Source organism: Diceros bicornis, chromosome 5, assembly GCF_020826845.1.
Source record: "Diceros bicornis minor isolate mBicDic1 chromosome 5, mDicBic1.mat.cur, whole genome shotgun sequence".
NCBI lineage: Eukaryota > Metazoa > Chordata > Mammalia > Perissodactyla > Rhinocerotidae > Diceros > Diceros bicornis.
In genome coordinates this window covers 12,388,074-12,413,009 of record NC_080744.1, presented here as the reverse complement: position 1 = coordinate 12,413,009, position 24,936 = coordinate 12,388,074, and the positions used below count along the sequence as shown (strand labels likewise).

At 33.5% G+C, this 24,936-nt stretch overlaps 1 protein-coding gene across 13 annotated transcripts in view; it reads left to right on the top strand.

Moving 5' to 3' along the window:
- The window catches only part of MIPOL1 (mirror-image polydactyly 1), a 310,457-nt gene that overhangs the window by 65,492 nt on the left and 220,029 nt on the right, over nt 1-24,936 (top strand). For 9 of the 13 annotated variants that reach the window (XM_058540696.1, XM_058540695.1, XM_058540694.1 and 6 more), the window contains exons 4-6: nt 8,537-8,768; nt 10,462-10,597; nt 11,909-12,014. In XM_058540696.1, coding sequence (XP_058396679.1) covers nt 8,537-8,768; nt 10,462-10,597; nt 11,909-12,014 — 474 coding nt within the window. Of the gene's footprint in view, nt 1-7,134; nt 7,217-8,536; nt 8,769-10,461; nt 10,598-11,908; nt 12,015-24,936 lie in introns of all 13 variants that reach the window. The other 4 variants (XM_058540698.1, XM_058540699.1, XM_058540702.1 and 1 more) reach the window with 2 other exon arrangements.

Genomic DNA, 24,936 nt, shown 5'->3' with positions numbered 1-24,936 from the left:
AAAGACTGAAAAGGTTAGAAATATATAGTAAGTAGCCAAATAGTTCATATCACTGGGGAAAAAAAGAATAAAGATTACTGTTATGTTAATCAAATTTTAGGATAGTTTTCCCAATCATTTCAGCCTAAATAATATTTGTAATGGTTTAAATAGGGTGATATTAAGTTTTACAAAGCTTAATTTATGTGATATCTTCATAAGTTAATTAGGTAGCCTAAGCTTTAGGAGATTACACTATTATACTGTGTTCATGGCCTTCATATGGTGAAGGATGTTAAAATTTAGAAACTGAAACATTATGATATAACTTAGTTTTTACACAGATATCTGACCATTTTCTCAATAGAATGAATATTGATGTGTTCATGACTGTTTCCAACTTGATAAAACAAACAAAAACTTTTTAAAATTTGGTTTAGTACCACCACTTTAAATAGCTTTTTTATAATAAAACAAATAAAATTCCAATAGAGTAATTTCCATGAGTAGCCAATGGATAATTGGAAACATGGTACACTAAACTCATTGAATTTTCTTAATCAAAGATAAAATAACCTCACTACTTCTTTTTGACATTTTTATGTCAACTTTATGACAACCATGCATAGGAATGTAAAGGATGTAGTTTGATTGTCTAATCCTCATGTCCAAATGAGTAAATTATGTGATATAAACAGGTTTCACGATTTTCTAACTTTATAAATGCTTATAAAACCTTACTTCAATATCTTATTGCTACATCCAGCCCCTCCCCCCTATATATTTTTTACTTTCCCTCGATATATATAATACACCTTACTAGAACTACATGAGACTCTGAGTCTGTGCTTTCCAACGTGGTAGCCACTGGCTGCGTGTGGCTTTGAGCACTTGAAATGTGGGCCATGAGTATACAGACCAATGAAAATTATAGTTACTTTTTTTCCTTCTATGGCTGTTCAAGCAAAAAAAACAAATTAAAAAACCCCTGAGAGAGTATAAGTATCCAAGTCACAAGTTTGCATTTTTTAAGCCAGGAATCCAAAAGTGACCTAATTTTCTGTGACTCTTAAATTAGAATCTCTGACGGATAAGTGCCTGTGACCTACTAGCTATGATCCTGATTGTATCTAATATCATGTGCCAATACAGTGAGTGCTCAAATTATGTTACAGAAACATGCTATTTAAATTTCTTATGTTCCTGCCATGAGATTGAATTTACAGAAATAAACTATTAATTTTCTTTCTGTGGGATTGAATTTTCTTTCAAGATCTTTCCTAATGTCAAGATTTCTAAATTTTGAAGTCCTATTACTTCTGTAATTTATTAGTTTTATAATCTGATGTAAACTTTATTAAACCATTATGTATTAATTGCAAGTTTTAACCTAGTTAAGTATTTTCTCCTTAGTGTATGTTTCTCATTGAATGAGGTAGCATTTTATTTATTTTCCATTTCCATGTCTTCTGATATTTTAATGAGAACATTTTTTCTTATATTTTATTTTTATCCTTATTATATTTTAATAAGAAAATCTTTTGCTTTAGCAAAGCAGATGTAAGAACAGCTAACATTGGTGGATAACAATAGCAAACATTTATTGAGTGTATATTCTGTGTGGACACTTTTTTGAGAGATTATATAATTTAAATAATTTAATCCTCATAACAACCTTTTGAGGTAGATGCTATTATTATGTACTTTTTATTGATAGAGAAATTGATGAGAAGTTAAGTAATCTGCTAAAGGTCATATACAGCTATGTGGTGAAGCCAGAATTCAAACCTTGCAGTCTGTCTTCAGAGCCCATGCACTGTGGTTCTGCTTGGAAGATCTAAATACACCAGTGTTCTGCTGGGAAGGTCTAAACTTTTCTCTTGTGCACACTTAGATTAGGTGGGACCACTATGAGACATAGAACTTTCTGATGTTTTTTCTGTTACGTTTTGGGGGGAAAAAACCATCTATGCATCTATGTGGAAAACTAACCCTCTTCCCACAAAAAAGGGAAACACATAGTCAGAAATATTTAGTAAAGGAAATAGTGTTTGTACACACGTACAGATAGATAGCCTACATTTAACTTATTTATGGAAGTTATTAGGAGCCGCTAACTGATATTATTGTTCTAATTATGTTGAATCTAATGCTCACTTAGAAAAATTCTTGACCATTGAAAAAAGATAACATCTTTTGTTTAAAATTTGGGACTACTGTAGTAATTTATTCATCAAATCAAATTTCCCTTTATTTAATAGCAAAAAATATGCCACATCATTTTGATGTTCTGATGTAATGTGGTGATAGACGATATACAAAAGAAAGAAGCAATATACATGAGGTTTTGTTCTTTCTATATTTATAAAATCAGATGCCATGTTATAAGTAATAACCTTTCCAAAAAAAAAAAGAGTTTAAAGAAATGGTGACCAATTGTGTTTGCAAGTGTCAGAGAGCACATTAACAAACTACCTCCTTTATGGTTCATTTTGGATACAAATGCCCCTAAGAAGCACCTGCATCTTAAGGAGCAAGAGATCCATTTATTTTAATGTACTTGCGTATACCACTTCTATTCCCCTTTCTCTTTTCTGCCCCTAGGCTCTCAGGTAGCTGGGATGTTGCTATTCTGAGTAACCCCAGAGGGATCCCTGGAGACAATTCTAGCTCAGCCACTCTGAAGAAACAGCTCTGTAAACATTATTGACCCCCCAGGAGACCATCAAATCCGTTTACACAGATACCAGTTGTCACAAACTATTTACAAAGCCAGACAGAACAGAATTTCCCAGCCTCTAAGAATCCCTGTTTGATTCCAGCCACCTCTTCACTTCTGTATAGTAGTTGTGAAATAACAGTTATTTTCGGCCATGAGTCGTGATTTCTTGGGTAGCATCAATTTAGCTAAGTATTATACATTAACTTATGTATAATTATCTGGAGACTTGAACTCAAAGGGGATCCTATAGCTTTCTTTTCTAGGATAGGAAATGGTGTAATAGTGTTAATTTTCTAGGCTAATTGAGAATTTAATAGCAAAGCCAGCATGGAGGTAGTTGGCAATACTGATACTTCCAGAAGTAAAGAGAGAATTCATTAGACCATGGAAATGGCCCACTGGAAACAGCATGCAAGTCACTAGAGAGATACAAGGTCTTCAAAGCATATAATGCAGCTGGCCTAGGCACATGTATTAGGTATTAAGATTCCAAAGAAAATCTTCACTAAGTCCTCCCATTTTGCTCAGGTGAATAAACTGTCTTTAGCAGTAGCAGTAGGTGGCATTTGAGGAATATACCTAGTAGTCGTCTTCTGTAACATCATTTTAAAATGGTCACAGGATAAGTTTACATGGCAGTGATAGCATTAGATAGTAATAGCAAAAATTGGGAAATACATTTGGTTTGAAGTGGTTAAATTCTTATGTCCAAATAATACAGCGTGCCCATAGAAGAGCAAATAAATAAAGGGATTGATAGTCATCATAAAAAATTTCCTGTTGTGGGGCCGGCCCGGTGGCGCAAGCGGTTAAGTGCGCGCGCTCCGCTGCGGCGGCCCGGGGTTCGCTGGTTCGGATCCCGCGCGCGCACCAACGCACTGCTTGGCAAGCCATGCTGTGGCGGCGTCCCATATAAAGTGGAGGAAGATAGGCACAGATGTTAGCCCAGGGCCGTCTTCCTCAGCAAAAAAAGAGGAGGATTGGCGGATGTTAGCACAGGGCTGATCTCCTCACACACACAAAAAAAATTTCCTGTTGTTTAACTCTGAAAAAAGAAAGCTAGACTTGATAAACTTACAAATGATGAAGAGATTGATAATTTATTCTTTAAGTCCACATGGAGAAATGAATTTAAATAGTCTTAATTCTGTTACTCATAATGGTGGAAGAGTTAACAATGACAGTGATTAAACACTGAAGCAAATTACTTAAGGTTATAGAGTTTCCATTTCAAACCGTATGAGAGAGAGAGAGAGAGGAATCAATAGAATAGTTTTAGTTTTAAGCTTTCATCTGCCTAGAGATAAAAGTTTGAATCAGAAGTGAATATGTTTTTCTTTTAAACATTTATCTTTCTAATAGAATAGTGTGCAAAACAGATCTATAACTTTTTGTTGCATTTTATTGATTTGTGTGTTTATATTTCCATATGCAATTCTTTTTCAAGTAATGGGGTAATATAAACAGCTCAACTGAAGCTTTTAATAGCTTCATCCTATTATCACTTTATAAAGATCTTTCTCTTGGACTAGAGAGTTTAGAAAAAATCATTGAAGACTGAATTAGAGTCACTAAGTGCTGTCATCTTGGTTAGAGAAGGTACTAACTCAGAAATTGAATTTAAGTTGGGCTTTGAATAAGGTAAAGAAAATTTGGCACAATGCAATATGATAGAGAAGTGTCTTACAATTTGACTTGAAAAGTCAAAGTATATCATGCCTGCAACTTATTCTCAAATGATTCAGAAAAAATTACATATGCGTGGATAAATAGATGATTGATAGAAGCTGAATAATAAAGCAAGCATGGTAAAAGGTTAACATTTGGGGAATCTGGGTGAAGGGTATATAGGAATTCTTTTTATTATTTTTACAACTTTTTTATAAGACTGGAATTGTTTCGTAATAAAAAGGTAAAAAGAAATGACTGTTACCTACCATCAGTTCTTGTCAGCTGTCTCATCTGTCTGTCTTCTTTTGAGTGTTTATGTAGTCAAAGAAGCCTTTTGCATTTGGCTCTCATTTCTCGATATTTTTCTGGATGACTTTAGTGTCTTCAAAGGGGACACTTTCAGTCCCTGATTCCTTGATTTCCTCCTCTCCGAGTACCTTCACCATTAATCTGTTTCTTCAACCCATTCCCAGATGAACCACATCTTGGACTTTGTCTTTACATGTTACTCATTTTAGAAATTTTCACTCCCTGACTGTAATATCTTGTCATTTCATTACAAAAAATGTCTTTGTGTTTTTCCTAAAGCTGTTCCTTCTCCTCTGAACCCATTCCTATTCTTGTTTTCTTCTTATTCTTACCATCCGTCAATTTTTCTTTACTTCACCTAACTCAAACCTTTTGGCAGTTCATTACTTTGCATATTACTACTTGTCCTTTTTTGGAACAGATGCCTTTGCAAAAGCTTCTCAGAGTCTTCCGGTTGAGCATCAGTATGTCTGGCATATTTTGTATTTGGTCTCTATAGCCCTAGCATACTCCTTATTACATTGTACAGTCAAGCGTCGCTTAGTGATGGGGATACAGTCTGAGAAATGTGTTGTTAGGCGATTTTGTCATGCAAACATCATAGAGTATACTTTCACAAACCGAGATAGGATAGGTAGCGTACTACACACCTAGGCCATATGGTACTAATCTTATGGGACTACTGTCGTATGTGCGGTTAGTCATTGACCAAAACGTCATTATGCGGTGACATATTCAAATTATGAGATCAGTTTGCCTTCCTCACTGTACTGTAGAGTCCTTGAGGGGAGAGCCTGTTTCTTACTCATCTTTGTTTTCCCAGTACTTATCACAGGACGTATCACACTGTAGCTTTTCCATGAATTATTATTAAATTAATGAATAAAATTAATGGGGGGTCAAACTTTCTGTACAGATTATTGAATTCTGATATAAGATAATGCATTATGGCAGAGTAGAAGAGCATCGAGGGGATTTAAGCAATATTTGCGGAAATAGTTGGTCAAAAAAAAGAAGGCAGACGGGAAGGAAAATTTTATAAATCAGCCTTGTTTTCTCTAAAGTAAAATTAAATTCTCAGTAGAAGAGTGTGGATAGTCTGATTTGCAGAGCAGGCTCCAAATGTCTGATGAATAGTTACAGTTAGGAGTCTAAAAAGCTTTTACTACAGAGCCAGGTTAGAAACATCTGGGAATAATCTGAGACAAATCACACAGTACAGGTTCTTCAAAAATATTAAACATTTAGAATTAAAACCCAGAAGTGTGTTAGAACTTGGTGAGTTTATTTTAATAATACTATGAGCGGCTGTAGTCACTAAGATCCAGCGAGGAGTCCTCTTACTGGGAAGCTCCCACATCGGCTCTGAGTTTGGAGATGATAGCACAGCCACAGGTGAACAGGCGGTGCTTTACCAAGAGTTCAGGGATCAGGAAATTTGATGTTAGATAAGCTGAAGTAAGAAAGAGAGCTACAAATCTAGTAAGCAAATAGCAAGATAGGTATCAGGGATGGGGTAAAGTAAACACTCAGAGGTTAGGAATAAAAAACGGAAAGGGGAAAGATGCTGAACTAGACCCAGAAATACAGAGGTAAAAACATGGGACAACTCACAGATAATGGTAAGTTTGGTCTCAGAAACAGGTCCGAGTTGACAGGATATTCTGAATCAATTGGTGTGGTGTTGTCATGGGGAAGTGGGGGCTTTCTATAGTTGGCAGTGATCATGGCTCATCCTTTTACCTTTTGAAGAATCTTTGTACCTCATAAACTGGAGAATAGTATAGGCCCTAATAGTTCCTTTTTGATATGTCCCTGGAGACAATTTTTGTTATTTTGATATTGTTTTCAGTAACTATTTATAATTTTCTTTCATTTGAATTACTTATAAAGTTATATGTTAGTGTTAGAAAGCATGGTCTGTTAATGATATAGTGGTATTTCTTAGTGTCCATTTATAAAATTCCCTCAGTCAGATTTTGGGGTTCCATTCTACTAATACCAGCCTATTTTAGAGAAGTAGCAGCATGAACATCTAAAGCAAACCAAATAAGTGTTTTGAAATATCAAGAACCAATAAATAATCTTCAGATACCTAAAATTGTTAAAATTGAAATCAAAACAGAATGTAATGTTGAAATTTCAGAGACATCTCACAGTATGTAATTATAATAGCATGTTCTCCCAATTTGTTCCTTCAAACGAAGTGAAATCAAGAGTAATTTACCAAAAACCGGTGGTTTCTGATCTAACTTGCAGCCACCAATAAGATAGATAGTGTCCAGTACTTGCAGTTCACAGCTGGCTGTACCTAATTTCAACATAAATACATGCAAAGAATTTCTCCTTAAAGAATGAGTACTTTGTGAGAGGTACCTTATTTATAAATGCCCTATTTTATTTTTATTCTAAAATTACTATCTTCTGTCTTAAAAAGATTTTTGGTTTGGCAGGTTGGAGAAGACATCGTCAACAAGCAGGTGAGACTCGCCTGCTTTTTAAAGTTCAAGAATTATTTCAGCTGGAAATAATAAAGTACGAGTTGAAATCAGTATTGTGCCTGTTGGTCTGATTTCCCAGTGAAACAGTTCATTTTGTGCACTTGTGTGTGTCATTGTCTCCCAAAACTTTCAGTATAACATCAGATATACACTATTCCTTTGAAATAACTATTATTTACTAGTTACAGCTTAAAATAACTTTTATGAGATAGCCAGGCATTACAAAATAGGCTTTATAATGTATAATATATATCTGATAGAGTGGAAGTTAAAAATAATTCTCCTTGTGTTATATCCATTGTAATATTATGATGATGATTACAAAAGTAATAGCAAACATTGATTTGCCAGACACGAGGCCAAGTGAATTTTGCATTCATTTATTCAGTTAATCCTCACAACAACTGTGAGAATTAACTGTGAACAACTTATGTTCCCACTTTACAAGCAAGAACCTGAGGCATGGGTGGGTAAAGTAACTTGCCCGAAGTTATGCACTTGGTGAAGCCGGAATTCTGACTCAGGCAGTTTGATACCAGAGCTCCATGCACATTATCACTTCACTGTCATCAACTTATTGCATCCTATTTTTCGAAATCTAGAAAAGATCCTGGTGGTCTAGTGATTAGGATTGTTAAGACTCTCATCACCCCGGCCCAGATTTGTCTCCCTGTCAGGGACCCACACCACCCACCTCTTGGCTGTCATGCTGTGGTGGCTGCGTGTTGCTGTGATGCTGAAAGCTGTGCCACCAGGATTTCAAATACCAGCAGGGTCACCCATGGTGGACAGGTTTCTGTGGAGCTTCCAGACTAAGACAGACTAGGAAGAAGGACCTGGCCACCCACTTCAGAAAAATTGGCCATGGAGACCCTGTGAATAACGGTGGAACGTTGTCTGGTAAAGCACTAGAAGGTGAGAGGATGGCACAAAAAGACGAGGCAGGGTTCCACTCTACTCTACACAGGGTCTCTAGGAGTCAAAATCCAGAAATGTAGAAAATAATGCCTCTAAATAAGTGGTTCCCAGCCTTGATTGTATGCTGGAATCATCTGATCACTCCCAGAGAGTTTGATTTAATTTGTATAAATATGGCCTGGGGTTTAGGATTTTTAGAAACTCCTCAGCCAACGTGCAGCCAAGGTTATCGACCACTGTCCTAAATGCCCACTGACTGTGGAAATGGAAATAGTAATGACAATGCCACACTGTACATGCTTATCGGATTACAATAGGAGAAGGCTAGTAAGTGCATGTTTAAAGCTATAACACTTATTTCCACAGAAACATTCATTTGATTGATTTAGCTGTGGTGTTTCATATGTCATGTGTTTTTGTTTTGTTTTAAATACAGATGTAGCCCATAGTTATCTTAAACAAGAGGCTACAGGGAGACATACAAGCACACAGCCAGATAAGCACCTGACTGTGAATTCTGAAGGAAGCATGGATCAGAAGTCTAATGAATTAGTTAATGAAGCTGCATGTGAGGACACAGAACTGCCAGAGCCCAGATCAAGGCATTTTCAGGCCGTTGGTCCTTGTCCAGGTGATGAGACAGCTCGCTGCACTAGTGAGAAATCCATGTGAGTGCTGGCAGCCTTAGGTTTAGAAAACAAGAACTGGGAGAACTCTTCCTTCCTTCCTCCCTCTACCCGTCCTCCCTGCCTTCTTTTTGGTGTGGGCTAAATTTAACATAATAATCATTAACTTGCTAGAATTTGGACAGTCTACCAGAGTTTTCTACTGTTTCCATTACATCAATACAATGTATCTAGATTGCTGAGCAAAAAAGCACAAGGTGAGTTTAAATGAAGGCCATGAGGTTTTATTCCTTCTTGTTGAGTGCTATTTTCTGTGACCTTTCATTAGGGATCTGGAAATAACTTAAGTTCATATAAATGGGATATTATTCATCAGAGCCAAAAACTGGCAGCTCCAGGACAAAATAAGCCCCAAGATATGTTTTGGTTTTGGTGGTGCTATTTTTCATTTAGCTGATTTTGAATGCTTTTAGAAGGGCCTTGTACTCTCCCATTTGCCTGCCTTATTATCTTACATTCTGCAGCTTTTTCCATCCATCTTACCTATCCTATGAAGGGATTGGAATTTGTGACACCTGTGACTTTTACCTGTGGGATTAAAGTCCTTTGACAATTAGTCATGCACTATGAAAACACTGCTAAATTAAAAATATTTCAATGATTAATATAGTTTCAGTCCAGACAAAATCATATTTTATAGAATACTATTTTAACAGAGTTCTGCATAGGAACAGCTATTTCTATTTACTTAAAAATTATTCAGGGGCTGGCCCGGTGGCACAAGCGGTTAAGTGTGCACGTTCCGCTGTGGCAGCCTGGGGTTCGCCGGTTCGGATCCCTGGCACGCACCAATGCACTGCTTGTAGAGCCATGCTGTGGTGGCGTCCCATATAAAGTAGAAGAAGATCGGCACGGATGTTAGCTCAGGGCCAGTCTTCCTCAGCAAAAAGAGGAGGATTGGCATCAGATGTTAGCTCAGTGCTGATCTTCCTCACACACACAAAAAATTATTCAATAGATATATTAACATGTTCCTACCTCTTAGCAATCAGTTATATTCTTACTAAAGTGAAGATTGGAGTACATTTTTAGGGGTTGGGGATAGGGATGAATGAAGAGGTGATAAACGTTTTATAATCACCTGGGAAAAACAAATAGTAGAGATTGAGCTAAAGCCATCTCTTTTCCCTTCCTGTCCTTTATACTGCTTGCTAGCAAGTAGATACTGTTTTCAAATAGCGTACAAAATGTCAAAAACATTTTTTGCTTACCCTTAAATGTTACAGAAGTTTTCATTTTTAATATGTTTTGAATTTAATAATGAAAATATGGTATCTGTCAAGCAAATTGAAAACAAAAGGTTATTGTTCCTGTTTTCAGAAAAGTGAGAAATGTATCTAGAATCCTGACCAAAAGTACCAATTGTATTAATAGTCACAGCCCCATAAACCTGAATTCAAGTATACTGAACCATGAGTCTCTATAGAGATTACTAAATGCTTTCTACAGATTTAGCTCTCAGTTGATAGATTAGCACCTCTGTAAAATTGATATGTTTATTATTTCCTCCATAGTATTTTCTTAACAGTGCATAACGAGAAATTTAAAATTTAAGTAACTCTACATATTTATTGTTAAAATTAAATTTGTTTCCCCCATTTGAAGTGTAAAATTTATAGATCCTGTATAGTAGAAATCATATGTGTATATTGTTTAATAGTTTTCTTTATTACAGCATTATGGAACATAGAAGTAATGATTTGCATTATGGACATATGATTCCTTGTCAAGTTACTTCAGACTTAAATAAAGAGAAGACAATAGCATTTCTTCTAAAAGAATTGGACATTCTCAGAGCAAGGAATAAAAAGGTACCATATAGAAAGTCTGGTAATTGTACAGTATCCTTTTAGCTGTTGACCTTCTAAGTTTGCTTTGTCATCCATCATAATTCGGTTTTATTGTGTACTTTAATCCTTTAACAGTAGCTTTATGTTGTTGCCATACCATGCCGTCAGGGTATGATTGAGTTGAGAGATTGGCTATGAAAAGCAATTTCTTTGGTTTCCTGCCTTGCTGGCCTGTGATACCACTTCCTTTTTCATCAATCTATGGTTTCTTGCATAGGTACCTAAAAAAAAAGATTCATTCAGGTTTTACTATAGGAAACCTTTACTTCAGTATTTTGGAGAATGAGAAATATAATGTACTGGTTTCGTGTTATTTTCTTAACTCTTTTTCTTTTTTTTTAGTGTCTGTGCCCTGTATTTTACCTCAATAATATATGTAATTAAACTTTAAAATAACAAGGCTTGGCAATATTGTCATTTACCTGGTGTTATCTTATACTGCTGTGTTTTGTCCAATCCAATTTGTCATGTCATGTTTTATCTTTTATGACTCTTTTTCTAGTTACATTCCTTTGAGCATTAAATAATGTTTATTTTCTATGCCTTCTTCTTTTTTTAACCTCTACATACTTTTCTGATTTTCATATTCTTATTGTTTGACCTAATCAAAATGAAGGATGATATTAGGAAGGTTGATCATGTCTGATGGAAAACAGCACAAATGACAAAAGCTGAAGTAAAATTAAAACATTTTTGGAGTGGTCCATATGAAAGTATGAGATATTTTCTGTACTTTCATTTAACAGTTATTTATTACGTGCAATTATGAATCAGGTGCCAGTGCCAATTTAAATGGAATCTGGTAGGATAGCAGTCCCAAAGGGAGATTTGTATCAGATATTAAGATTAGTATCTTAATTAATTTTGTTTCAAAATGTTAGAATTACTAAGAGAAGCTGTAAAGCTGTGCTGCCCGTTATTTTATTACGGTAGTCCCTTCCAAGTCTTTTACTTTCAGACAAAAGAATAGATCAGATTGCTTTTTGAAGTAGTTATTTTTATTAATAATATTCCCTCTTTAATTTCATCTGCCTATACACACATAAATTAAGTGTATATTAAAAGTTTTTATAATTTCTATATTATTGCAGGTAATTATTTATAAAATATCTTCCAACTTTAAATATTTTTTTCCCTAGAGTTATGTATTTAGGCAGTTAAATGTAATATTATATAAAGGTTTAGAAAAAACCCTAAATTTTACTTTGGGATTAATTATATTTGTGCAAGAAATTTGTCAGATAAGAATCTGTTTTTTTCAATGTGTTTTAGCTTCAAGAAAAGCTGACTAAAGAAGATAAAGAACAGAGAAAACTAAAGCTTAAGCTGGAACTTCAAGAGAAAGCAACAGAAGCTCAAATTGCTGAAAAGACAGCAGGTGTAGTAGATGAGTATTAATATGTGGCATTAGGAATCATACGCAAGGTTATTATATGATGTGGCTTGGTGAATACTAGGGTACTAGCTTATTTGCCAAAGGAGGGGAAGCTCTGTCTTTTTTTTTTGTTTTTTTTTTGGCTGCTTAGAAAATAGGTGGCTTTAACATCCTGGTAGTGGTATTAGTGAGAGCTTTACCTGTATTCATACTGATTTGGGCATTAAATGCATTGTTAACACCATGTCAATCCAATCACAAAAAGGTTGTTTGTTTTGTTGGAAGGGCCTGAACAAACAAGGGGAAATAATGATTACCAGTGCCTCTACCTTTCAACCAGCAGTTCAAATACCACTCGTTGTTTTAGCTCGTTGAGAGGAAATACTTCTCCTTTGTATGAAGATACTCATATATTCATTGCCAATGGAAACCTACATTTGATTAAAAGATCTGTTTTGTGCAATTAATAAATTTTCATCTGATGGTGTGGATGATGATGGAGATGATGTTTTCTCTGAGAAGATTAAAGTGAAAGGTTGCCAAAGTTTCAGATTATAAATGACTGCCTTAAATATGTTTTGGAATCTATCTTTACTCACAGGTCTTTGCAAGAAGATATTTTTTAGATATATCTGTGATATGTTACAGATATGATCAGATGATTCTCAGTAGTCTGTTATCTCCATGCATGTATATATGTCCCTGTGACTCTCTTCCTCACACTGTTCTAGTGTGTTAAAGGAAGAGAAATTTCATAGAATAGTAGAAATTAGCATTCAGAGGCATTTTAGAGATCACTTATTTTAACATTTTATATTGATTGGAATGAATTTAAGAAATAATTGTATTTTGTGATTAATTTGAAGTTATAATCATACTTTATAAGCTACTTAACTTGGTTGCATATGTCAGAGATATGACTAACAGATATAACATGTCTTCAAAATATTATTGTGCAATGCAGAACTAAACATCACTGTGGCAGTATAACCAAAATGACCATAAATAAATACTCCAGCTACATATCAGATGGTTGCTTTTCTGTTAATGTTAAACTGCCCTGAATTTTTTTTTCTATTTTAGTGGGGAAATATGAGAGTTATATATTTTAAGGAAAATTAATAGTATGTTAAAAATGAATAATTCAAAGATAAATTTAGAACAACTTGGAAGTTTTTTGGCTTTTTATAGTCAAAAATGTATACTCATTGCTAAGGTGGTATTACACGAAGTACATTTGTTTTAAGGTGTTTGCACCATAATTTGACTTTGCGTGTGTCTTACAGAAGTAATTTAATAAGATTTAGGCCATTGTGACTTATTGAAAATCATGAATTAATGTATCTGCATAGCTCATTTATCTCTTGGAGGGGAAAACTCATTGAGCAATCGTATTTACTCTTTAAACTTTTGTATACTATAGCTAATCATGTATCTCAAATATTTATTTATTGGTATATATTCAGGGGTTCCCTTTGACTAAACAGTATGAATCACGCATGCATCAAGTGGAAAGGATTTGATTGCTGTATGATTCTTGTGAATCAAATATTTCTCATTAATGACAAAATATCGTTTTAGTAAATGCTAAATGTTTGAAAGATGTTTAGTATGTTTTAATAGCCTCCTAAATTGATGAAAATAACAGTGCTATGTAGTTTCTCTGAAACAAAGCAGTCTAGTTAAAAGAGATATGTCCAATCAACTTAGGTACAAAGATGACCCAGAATGAAAATCCCCTCAAGTTTTTTTAAAGTATGAATTTTCAAAATGAATCTTTACTTTTTAATGTTTCAGTTCTATCTTATTAAAAAAAGATTTAAGATATTTTACTTTTAACATTAGAATTATTATTATTGTAATATGTCAAGATAAAAAGAAAACAACTAAATTGCTTAAGAAATCCATTGGTTTGAAACCTATAAGAAATTCATCAACTGTGACCCTTGGTAGACTCTTAAACCTTTTCTTATTTTCTCATTGTACTGCAGTCTTTTTGTTTGTTTGTTTTTTGTGAGGAGATCAGCCCTGTGCTAACATCTGCCAATCCTCCTCTTTTTTTGCTGAGGAAGACTGGCCCTGGGCTAACATCCGTGCCCATCTTCCTCGACTGTATATGGGACGACGCCACAGCATGGCTTGCCAAGCAGTGCATTGGTGCGCGCCTGGGATCCAAACCAGGGAACCCCGGGCTGCCGCACGCACTTAACCACTTGCGCCACCGTGCCAGCCCCTGTACCTGCAGTCTTAAATGAGGTTATCTTCTGCTTGATCAGTACTAAGTGCCGTCAAAAAGCAAAACACAATAACAAAACCACTATGTTCATACCTTAATAGAAAAAGGAACATTACAGAACTATGATTATGTGTGATAAATGTTTTATTTAGTGTCATATGAAAGAACAAATAATCCACATAAGCATGAATGTTTGTTTCTATCACTGCTCATTTTTATATTCAAAATAAAATGTATTTGGTAAATATATTGTAAATATGCACACATATTTAATTATTATAATGTACTTAAGCAGAATATAAGTGTTTAAAAAGTCAAAATATTCCACTGTTAAAGAAATACATGCAGGGGCTGGCCCGGTGGCGCAAGCGGTTAAGTGCGCGCGCTCCGCTGCAGCGGCCCGGGGTTCGCTGGTTCGGATCCCGGGCGCGCACCGACCACTGCTTGGTAGGCCATGCTGTGGCGGCGTCCCATATAAAGTGGAGGAAGATGGGCACAGATGTTAGCCCAGGGCCGTCTTCCTCAGCAAAAAAAGAGGAGGATTGGCGGATGTTAACTCAGGGCTGATCTCCTCACACACAAAAAAAAAAAAAAAAAAAGAAATACATGCAAAAACATCTGAACTAAACATTGGAAATTGCAAATGGGATACAAAAATATATGTCTGTAGATTTTTCAAATACAATGTTAATTAAAATATGAGGTAGACTAAGGAAATAGGAGCCATTTCCTTTGAGTAAATAAAATATAAAGATTTATATATAAGGATATTCATATCAGTATTGGTTATGATAGCAAGGTACATTTATGCTGTGAGACATTATGCAGTAATTAAAAATTATTTCTGAGGAATATTTGATAATATGAGAAAATCTTCATGACTCAATGTTAAGTGAAAGAAGTAGGGGGAAAACTGTATTTGTGACATAATTTTGTGAAAAAAAACAATATATATACGTGTATATTGTATAAAAAGAGAGGCAAATTTTGGTAGTATTAATGGATGTATTAATGTTTCAATTAACAGTTTTCTGCCTTTTCAGGTTTTCTGCAATGAGCATGGATTAGATTTAGTATTAGAAAAAGTAAATGCTACTTTTTAAAAAATCATTTTTTAAATGTAGCATTTTTAAAAATGTGATTTTTAAAAAAGTTACTTGCTGCCTCATCTTAAAATAATTGCTGTGATACGTTTGACACGTAAAAACCCTGTAAACTAAAGTTTTATGAAATTTGTATACTGACTGTGATCAAGTCTTGCCATTTTACCCATGCTATTTTTCTTATCTTTCAGATTTTCCCCTTAGTTATTTTTATGTCTTTATGTGTATTATGTAACTTATATTCGTCCATCTTGTCTTCCCAGTTGATTGTGTAATTTATAAGAATAAGAATCTGGTTCAGTCAACACCAGGTGAAACAAAAGGTGCTCAGCTCTTTGTGAGGCAGGTTGAAGCAAGGGGACAGCCAGAAGTCTTGGAATAGACTGACCTGGGTTCAGAATCGCAGCTGTGATGCTTCCTGCTGACTCTGCCGTTGGGCGAGTTACTGGTTAGCATCTCCACGTTTACTTCCTCCCATGTAAGAGGTGAATAAAACTAATTTACCAGATTATTGTAAGGATTCGAGATAATGTATAAAAAAGCACCTAGTATATAACTGGTACTCAGTAAGTTGTAGCTAATATTAATATTTGATTATTTTTATCTTTATGAAATTCTTAAACCTTTGTTAATAATTTTAAAAGGGAAATAAACAGAAAAGTGAAAGAAAAAAATTTGGAAACAAAGGATTGGATGATGAGGAAAATTACTGTTGAGAGAGATATATATATTTATTAGCACTAATACATTTTACTTAAATGTGAATCTGAAATAAAAGAAATGAGATACAAAGGATTTTGGCTTTAATGTAATGTATACCTGTGATAAACCTTCATATAAACTGTTATAAAAGCTTCAAATCTGTTTCCTTTGCTTCCCATAATGTGAATGTAAAATGTGTCATTTTAAGGTGATCTCCTGAGAGTTTGGAACTCAGCTGTGTCCTGTATTGTGATAAAATCTCAAATAGTTGACCCTTTTACCTTCACTTCCTTTTTTGACATCACCATCGATACTGTTTTTATTAGGCACTTTATAGGAACTATGCTAACTTCTTTAAAAATCAAAGAGATATTTATTGAGGGGCCATTATGTACTAGGCACTGTGTTAGATACTGAATATACATCAGCACATAAGACAGATTTGGGATTTGAAACATTTCTTTTTGTCTGCAGTCACTTCTCACTCATAAGACACCACTGTAGTAGGTAGTGGTCAAATGCTCAGACTTTGGATTCAGACCTTTGTTCTAATCTTTTTACCACTTATGTGTAATTGACAGCCTCACGAAGCTTTGGTTAAAACCTACTTTATAGCTTGCTGTGACGTTTAAGTGAGATAATGTTTATGAAGTGCTTAACCCATAGAAGACACTCAATAAATGGTCATTTTGATGATAAGATGATGATGTCACCATCTTGTTTTCTCCAGACTTCTTGATCTAATACGGGGCATATTCAAAGTGTACCTAATATAAATTAATATCCCATAGCTGTTTATATATGGTTTCATTTCACAAAGAATTGATGTGTATTTCTTGTTTAAAAATAGTTTATAAAGTGTTTTTATTATTTCATTTTATCCCAACAGTTCTTAGTTTTCCTTGATTTTCAGATTGAACTTTATTTAGAAAGTTTGAAAATACGAAAATTATTTTTTTAATCTCTACAAAAAAGAAAATAAAGGAAAAATATGTGTTAATTAGGTCTTATTTATTTAGGAAAAGCTGAAATGACCAAATCATCACCTATATGTTAACATTGGGAAAAATTTATCTTGTGGTAGCTGTTTAGGACTTTTTACTGTGTTTTAACTCATTAGATTATACATGTGGATAATATTATTTGAAAATTATTGACATATATGACCTTCAAATACGAGGGGATATTTTAGAGAAGGACAACAGAAACATTGTCCTCTAGGTGAGTATCTCTTCTCATCTACATAAAATGATTCAACCACAAACACTTCAAAATTTGTTTTACTTAAATTGAGTTTGACAGTGAAAAATAGTATTGTATGGCCTGATTTGCATCCATTAATTTTCTCTTAGGTCAGTGATGTGACTACAACTTTTAAAAATAATTTGTTCAATTAAACCTTCCATTTTTCGTAAACAGTCTCAGTGGGTATTGTCTAATGTAGTCTCCTAATTTTTATTACTCTATTACATTTATAGCGTACAGATAATATTTAAATTGTACAGAAGAGTATTTCAATATTTTTTTAATGTTATTTTTGTGATATTTAAAATATTTATATTTCTTTAAAAGCCTTATTTTTCTATTTCTTAAACACTCACTTTAGAGTCTCTGCTTTATATGTTAGTTATTTTTCTTTCTTGCATGTCATCCATTAAAGATTAGCTGTGGAAGGTTGGAGCATGGAGAGATTATGAATGACAGAACAACTCCTGTAGAATAATAATCAGTTTTTGGTATTTAATGCTGTTTGACTTTTGCAGACACATTTCTTATTAACCTTTGGTACAAAGAGAAATCCAGGTTCCTGATATCTCATGGAGAAGATGAATTTGAGATCCTCTTCCAATTAAACTGAAATAAGGCCAATATTGGGTTTAAGCCAAAAGAACTCTGTAGTTTCTAAGTCTTATGTTTATAAATCTATCTATCTATCTATCTATCTATCTATCTATCTATCTATCTATCTATCTGTCTGTCTATCTATCTATCTAATCTATCTTAGTTACATTTTACATATAATTCAATGGTTACATGATTTGCTTAGCTTACTGTACTGATTCTGTGAACATTTAATCTGCTTTTTCTCTTTAAACATAGATTCTTTTCTATGCACCCAAATTTAGACTGACATTTTGTAAATTAAAAAAATATTGTCAAGCTCTTATTATTACAGAGAATATTAATTTGTTTTTGGTAGGGGGGAGAGGAGTTTAATGTGATTGTCCAAAGCATCAGAACATAGAATCCCTGAAACTTATAACTTGTTTTTCTATTCAAGTTAACATGTAAATGTTTAAAGTATAGATATGTAATCTACCATTATAGCAAATATATTAAGACATCCCAACTAATTAACATGGAAAAATAAAAATTGTTGTATAATAGAAAATGTTTACTTTGTTCTCTTGTAAAAAAATTGTTACCGTATACCATATCTCAGATGATGTTGACCATCTAATAAGAGGAACAAGAGTGAGTTACTTCTATATATCAGAAGAATAGAAAATAACATAATATTTCTTTTAAGAAATAATGCACATTGGAATCCCATTTTTCTGGGTATATAATAGGCATTAATATAATAGGCTTTAATCTAACACTTAAATGCCTTAACAGTATCCAATTATAATGGAGCATTATATAAATGTCTATATATCTATATCTGTATCTATATATTTTACTTTGGAAGGAAAAAGGATTCTAAGAATATGACCAGTCATTTCAGATAAAAACAAAAAGGCCTATCTCTGTGAAATACAGCAGTTAGAAATGTTGATAGGCGGAATATTAATTATATTATTATCTTTGACTGCAGAATCCCATGGGTATGAATCAGGATTAATTACGACAAGTGCCGAGGTCAAATAATGCTGGAGGGTGGACTGTGGCCAATTTTGTAACCTCTCTCCCTAGAAAAGTTTGTTTTTTGCTGGAAAAATACAAAATAAACATTGAGTAACCAGGGAAACCATTATGCATTACAATAACCAACAATTGGGAATATTTTATTAGGTATGGCATGCTGTGGAATTTACCTAAATATCAAGCATTTGAGAGCATATCATATGATTAGGGTATTTAAAAATATAAAAATAACAGAAAACTTTTCAGAAAATGATTAAGACTTTTCCACATGCTTAATTCTAAAGAGGAAATGATCTTGGAAAAAGTAATAGCAGTTATATTTCACAGAATTTTCATATTGGTAGTTATTAAAATTTAAAGTAGATATTCTATGCAGAAAATAAGTCACATACTTCTTAAAATTTTATTTTAAAAGTACATAAAATAATTGATACTGATTTTAATACTTCAAGAATAAGCTTATCTCTCACATTAAAAATTTTAGCTCTAATATCAGATATATTAAATGTTTGAAAGTAAATAGCATAGTTTTAGAAAGTATTCTTATATAGTCTTTGAGTTATCTGAACTAAATATATGTATATAATAATTGAGAGTTTTGTGAAGTTTTTGTTTTGTAGTTTTGCTAGTTAAAATTACTATTTTGTATAATTTTCTAATTTATTTTTAGCAATTTCTATATGGCTGGTAAGTATAAATTTATAGAGGAAATTCCCCCCCCCCAGTATAAACTCTGTAAGTGTAAACTTTACAGAGGAAAATTTAAAGCATATATTAAGATCTTAAAAAGCTGACTTTTAATGTAGTAATCATACTTCTAGGAATTTTCTTAAGTAATTATGTGTATATACATAAAGATCTGTGTACAAAGATGTTCATTACAGTGTTGTGTATATAGTGAATAATTTGGGAACAGTAAAATCTAATATTAGAAGCATCTTAATTCAATCAAATATGGCATGCACAAATGATAAAATTTCATGCACCATTTTATACTTTTGAAGAATACTGAAGAATATAGGAACATATTCTGTTTATTTGAAATATACACAGAAAGTTACTAAAATATGTAAGATATTTCTTTCTCCACATTTTACAATGAGCCTGTATTACTTTTTAATCAGAAAAAGCTATTTACAAAACAATCATATAAAATGTTGAATATTCAAATGCACTTTTAGAAAAACATAATAATCTGGTCTGTAAAGGAAGTTCTGGAGTAATAAGTTGAATCCAGCATTGTAATGCCAAAAATAGAAGCATCAAACTGCTTGGAGTAGATTGGTTAATTTTCTACTGGTGTGGGGTGTTTACCGCCTATGTTTAAATTTTCAATAACCAGTTTATGCAAAGAGAGAGAAATTACAATTGTTTAGGAAATTAAAAGACATAGTGTAATTTTTATGGTTTTGGAATACATATGTGGTGGTTTCATAAAACACTAATTATCAGATTTGCAAGGAATCCATTTAACGTCATGTAAAGCAGTAATAGTAGATATTCAGACAATCTGAAATTCTTTGATATAATGTAAAGTCTTGTCTTTTACAAAACTATTATCTATATTTGTTGCTTAGAATTCTGGAACGTGAATTGCAAGCAGTGATTATTTTATATGTTTCAGATTCAAATCCTAATAATTTCTTCCTCCCTCTCTTTAGTTCAGCCTTTTCTGTTTACATAACTACCTCGAGGATGTTAACAAATGGATTATTTTTCCTGGGAAATATCTATCCTCCAAATTATGTTATTTAGAGAATCATGATCCAATGTTTAAACTAGAATGTTTTCCAATGTACTGTCTCACTTCTGCTGTATTTTAAAAGTAGTTTGAGAAGTGTAGAATGTGGGTTTGTCGATAGACTTGGGTTCTACTAAGAAAATATGTACTCTGTCTTGACTCAATAAACTCATACTTAGTATGGTTCAGCTTCTTCATATTTACTCTTGCCCATATTAGAAAACAATTAGCTTACTAAACAAATTTGAGTATTTGGGGAGGGGGGTGATCCTCTCTGAATCTGTCTCATTTGACTAGGAATTATAGGATATTTGATAACCATGTTTAAAAATGGAGATATCCAAATATTATTGTAAACAGCCAATGATTTGTTTTACCTACAATATAAGTATTTTACTTGGTTGGCTTACATAGTAGCTAATAATATTTGTTAATGTAATTTAACTGCTATGAACCTTTACTGAACAAATATTGAAATTTATTCAAGTCAAAGAGAGAGAATCTCTAATGACTTTTGTTAAAGCTTCTATTTAATAGTTAAGGAGAAAAGTTTGGATGACATACAAGATGCAATTAACAGTAGATTTTACATTTAATAAAAAGAAAGAAGCATGTGTATTTGCTTTATTCATTCCATCATAATTTGCATTAGAGCTGTGGGTGTTTAATGAGCAAATTCCAACTAAAATGCTATATTGATTTTCTAGTGAACTTTGTAATAGTCATCTACCTTGGAAAAGCTCAGTGTTTACAATTAAGTTTTCTTTACTAAAAATGTTTGAGAGTTGCGTATTGATCCTTTAAAAGGACTGAATTCTAGAGAGCATCAGATTTTTCATAATCAACAAATTTCACATTTAACATAATAGGTGTTAAGAACTATCATTCAGTAATGCCCTTATTTTGGAAAAATTTCTTAGCATTTATAAAATGTACAATCAGATTTTGTGTGTGTATTTTATGGCATTTTAAGACTTAACCTTAGAATACTCAGAAGGCAGTCTCCTTTAAATACACACATTATTTACATCTTTTGAGTTGATATAGCATTACAGAGGAAAGAATGTTTCCTCTTGATCTCCCATGACCAAATAAGCCCTTGGTGTAAAGCGTTTACCTTTAAGCATAGAGATAACTAGACTTATTATTAAAGCCCTTGATATTGCTAGCCTTACCCCTTTCATCAAGTGTTATTGTATAGAGAGTGGAACACAGCTTACGTTAAATGTCACTTTATAAAGATCTTGCACACTTTACAGAAGTGATAGGAAGCCTGCTGGCATTTAAAGTTGAGTAATTAGTATTTGAATCTTTCAATATGCCAGAATATTTCAGGGCAGTATGGTAATACATGTTAATCTGTACTTAGATCACTGTTTAGCATCGTTTTGTCCATCGTATCTGACCTACAAATGAGAAGTGTTTTATAATATAAATATTTAAATATGTCTTAGAATATCATGATATTTTTGTACAAACCCATTTTCATTGTATGTGCCGTGTACAATATAGAATGGTTCTGAATAATTTTTCTTTCAGTTCCCGCTTATAATTTTTGCATGCCAACGAAAAAGGCTAAAAAGTGAGGAATTTTGAATAATATTTTTTGTATATATAAATGATCCAAATTAATCAAAATCACATTTTTAATATCTCTAGAAATAAAGCCAGATTGTAAGTCTGTGGATTGAGGGTGGAGACAGTACTGGTGCCATGGAACTAATATTTGTTGAGAATCCACTCTATTTGGCCGAGAGCTGTCATATATTATCTCATTTAATTTTTTCTTAACAACCATAAGTGATGGTATTATATCCATTTTATATACCTGAACTGCGACTAAAATAATTTTAAAAAACAATTTGCCTGACTTTAGTATTGATAACGCCTTCGATCTGAATCAAAGCCCATATTCTTCCTAATATACCACGTTGCTTTCTCTAAACTGTTATGAGTATCATTCTTGGAAGGAGATTGTATACAATTAAAAGGGGAAAGTAAAGCTCATTATTGTGCCCTACATTATGGGCAGAAGTGTCTTTCAAAACAGTGTGATAAATTATACATGGTAGCGGAATAGTACAGCCAAAGAAAGTCACATAGGAGTAATGATACTGCCTTGAAAAGAAAACTATAGAAATTGTGCTGAAAAGTACAGTACTTCCAAAAGCTGTGTTCATGAGAAGAATGTCTGAACCTTATCTAAACTGTCGATTAAAAGCATTTGATTTTATGCAAGTGGATATCTAGTTACTCCAGCACAAAATTGTCGTATAGTTTATTCGTTCATCTGTGGATAGAAATTTGGGTTGTTTCTAGTTTTTGCTTATTATAAATAAAGATGCTATGACTGTTCATGTTTAAGTGTTTGTATGGGCATATGCTTTAATTTCGTTTGGATAAATACCAGTGAGTGGAATAACTGAATCTTACAGTAGATGTATGTTTAATTTTTTAAGAAATAGACAAACGGCAAATGTACTGTCTTACATTCCCACCAGCAGTACGTGAGTTCCAGTTGCTCTCATCCTTGCTAACATCTTTAATCAATCTTTCATTTTAGCCATAGTAATAGGTATGTGGTGGTAATCTCATAGCTTTTTGCGCTTCTAGTGACTAAAGATGTTGAGCCCCGTTTTTTGTGCTTATTTACCATGAGTAGTCTGTTTTGATAAAGTGTTCAAGTTTTTCCCCATTTTTAATTGGGTTTTTCGTTTCCTTATTATTGAGCTTTGAGAGTTTTTAAAATTTTGTTTGGATGCAAGTCTTTTATCACATACGTGCTTTGCAGTTATTTCCTTCCAGGCTGTGGCTTGTCTTTTCATTTTCTTATCAGTGTCTTTTGAAGAATGCAGATTTTTAAGTGAAGTCCAGTTTATCAATTTTTAAAAAATGGATTATGCTTTGGTATTATTAGTTAAGAAATCTCTGCCTACCTGAAGTCACAGAGGTTTTCTCCCAGAAGTTTTATAGTTATAGGTTTTGCATTTGGGACTGTGATTCATTTTGTGGAATGCAAGGTTGGTTTACCATTAAAAAATTCATAAAAATTACCAAGTTAACAAACCAAGAAAAGAAAAACAACATGATCCTCTCAAGGCCACACTCCGCCTTCTCGTTTCAGCTCTTATATTCTAAACAAGTGTCCTTTTTGTAGCTTATTTAATGTCACATTTATTGCATTTTTGTGCCTTTTATTGGTGGTTTCACTGTTTAAAATAGGCCCCAAGTGTAGTGCTGAAATGCAATCTAGCATTCTCTAAACTCACGAAGGCTGTGATGAGCCTTACGGAGAAAATATGTGTGTTAGATATGCTTTGTTCAGGTATTAGTTATAGTGCTGTTGGCTGTGAAGTCAATGTTAATAAATCAACAATGTATATTAAATAAAGTATCTTTAAACAGAAGCAAACATAAAACAAGGTTATATATTAGTCGGTTGACAAAAATGTTGATCAGTTTCAATTGATTAATTTTTCTCTCATTATGGGTCTTAATTTTCATGCTTGCATGCCTGGTAATTGGATGCCATGATGAGTTTTACCATTTTGGGAGCTGGCTATTTTTGTATTCTTATAAAATATTCTTGAGCTTTGTTCTGAGGGGTACTTACATTTCTTAGCAACAGGTTGCTCCTTTTGATTCATGCTTTAAAGATATGTAGATGTTAGCAGAGCAGTGTTTGGTCTAGGGTTAGTTAATCCACACTCCTGAGGCAAGACCCTTCTGTGTACACCATCCAGTACCTCATGCATCATGAGGTTTTCCAGTCTGGCTGTTGGAAACATGCACTATTTCTGGTTTTGTGGAGCTCAGGACATGTTGCCTCTAGTCCTTTCGGACAGTTCTTTCCCCCGCATGGGTTAGTTCATACACACACGTGTGTGTAGTACTCACCTGACCTCTTGAGGAAGACTCTGCATGTCTCTAAAGTTTTCTCTCTTTGCAGCTGTTTTTTCTCCAATAGTCTGTCTTATGAATTCTAGCTGCTTTGGTTTCCCCAGACTCTTCTCTCTTTCTCCTCAAATTGTGGAGTCAGCTGGACTCCTACATTCTTCCCTTTCTGTGCCATGTCCTGGAAGCTCTTTCAGTGTATTCAGCTGAGCCAATCATAGCGCTCAACTTATTTGTTTTCCTCTCTCAGGTCACTGTTCTTTGTTTCCTTATAGTCTTGAAAGCTGTTATCCCATGTATTTTGTCCATTTTAAAAAATTGTTTTAAGTGGGAGGACAAATCTGGATCCTGTTATTCCATCTTGACCAGGAGGGCAAGTCT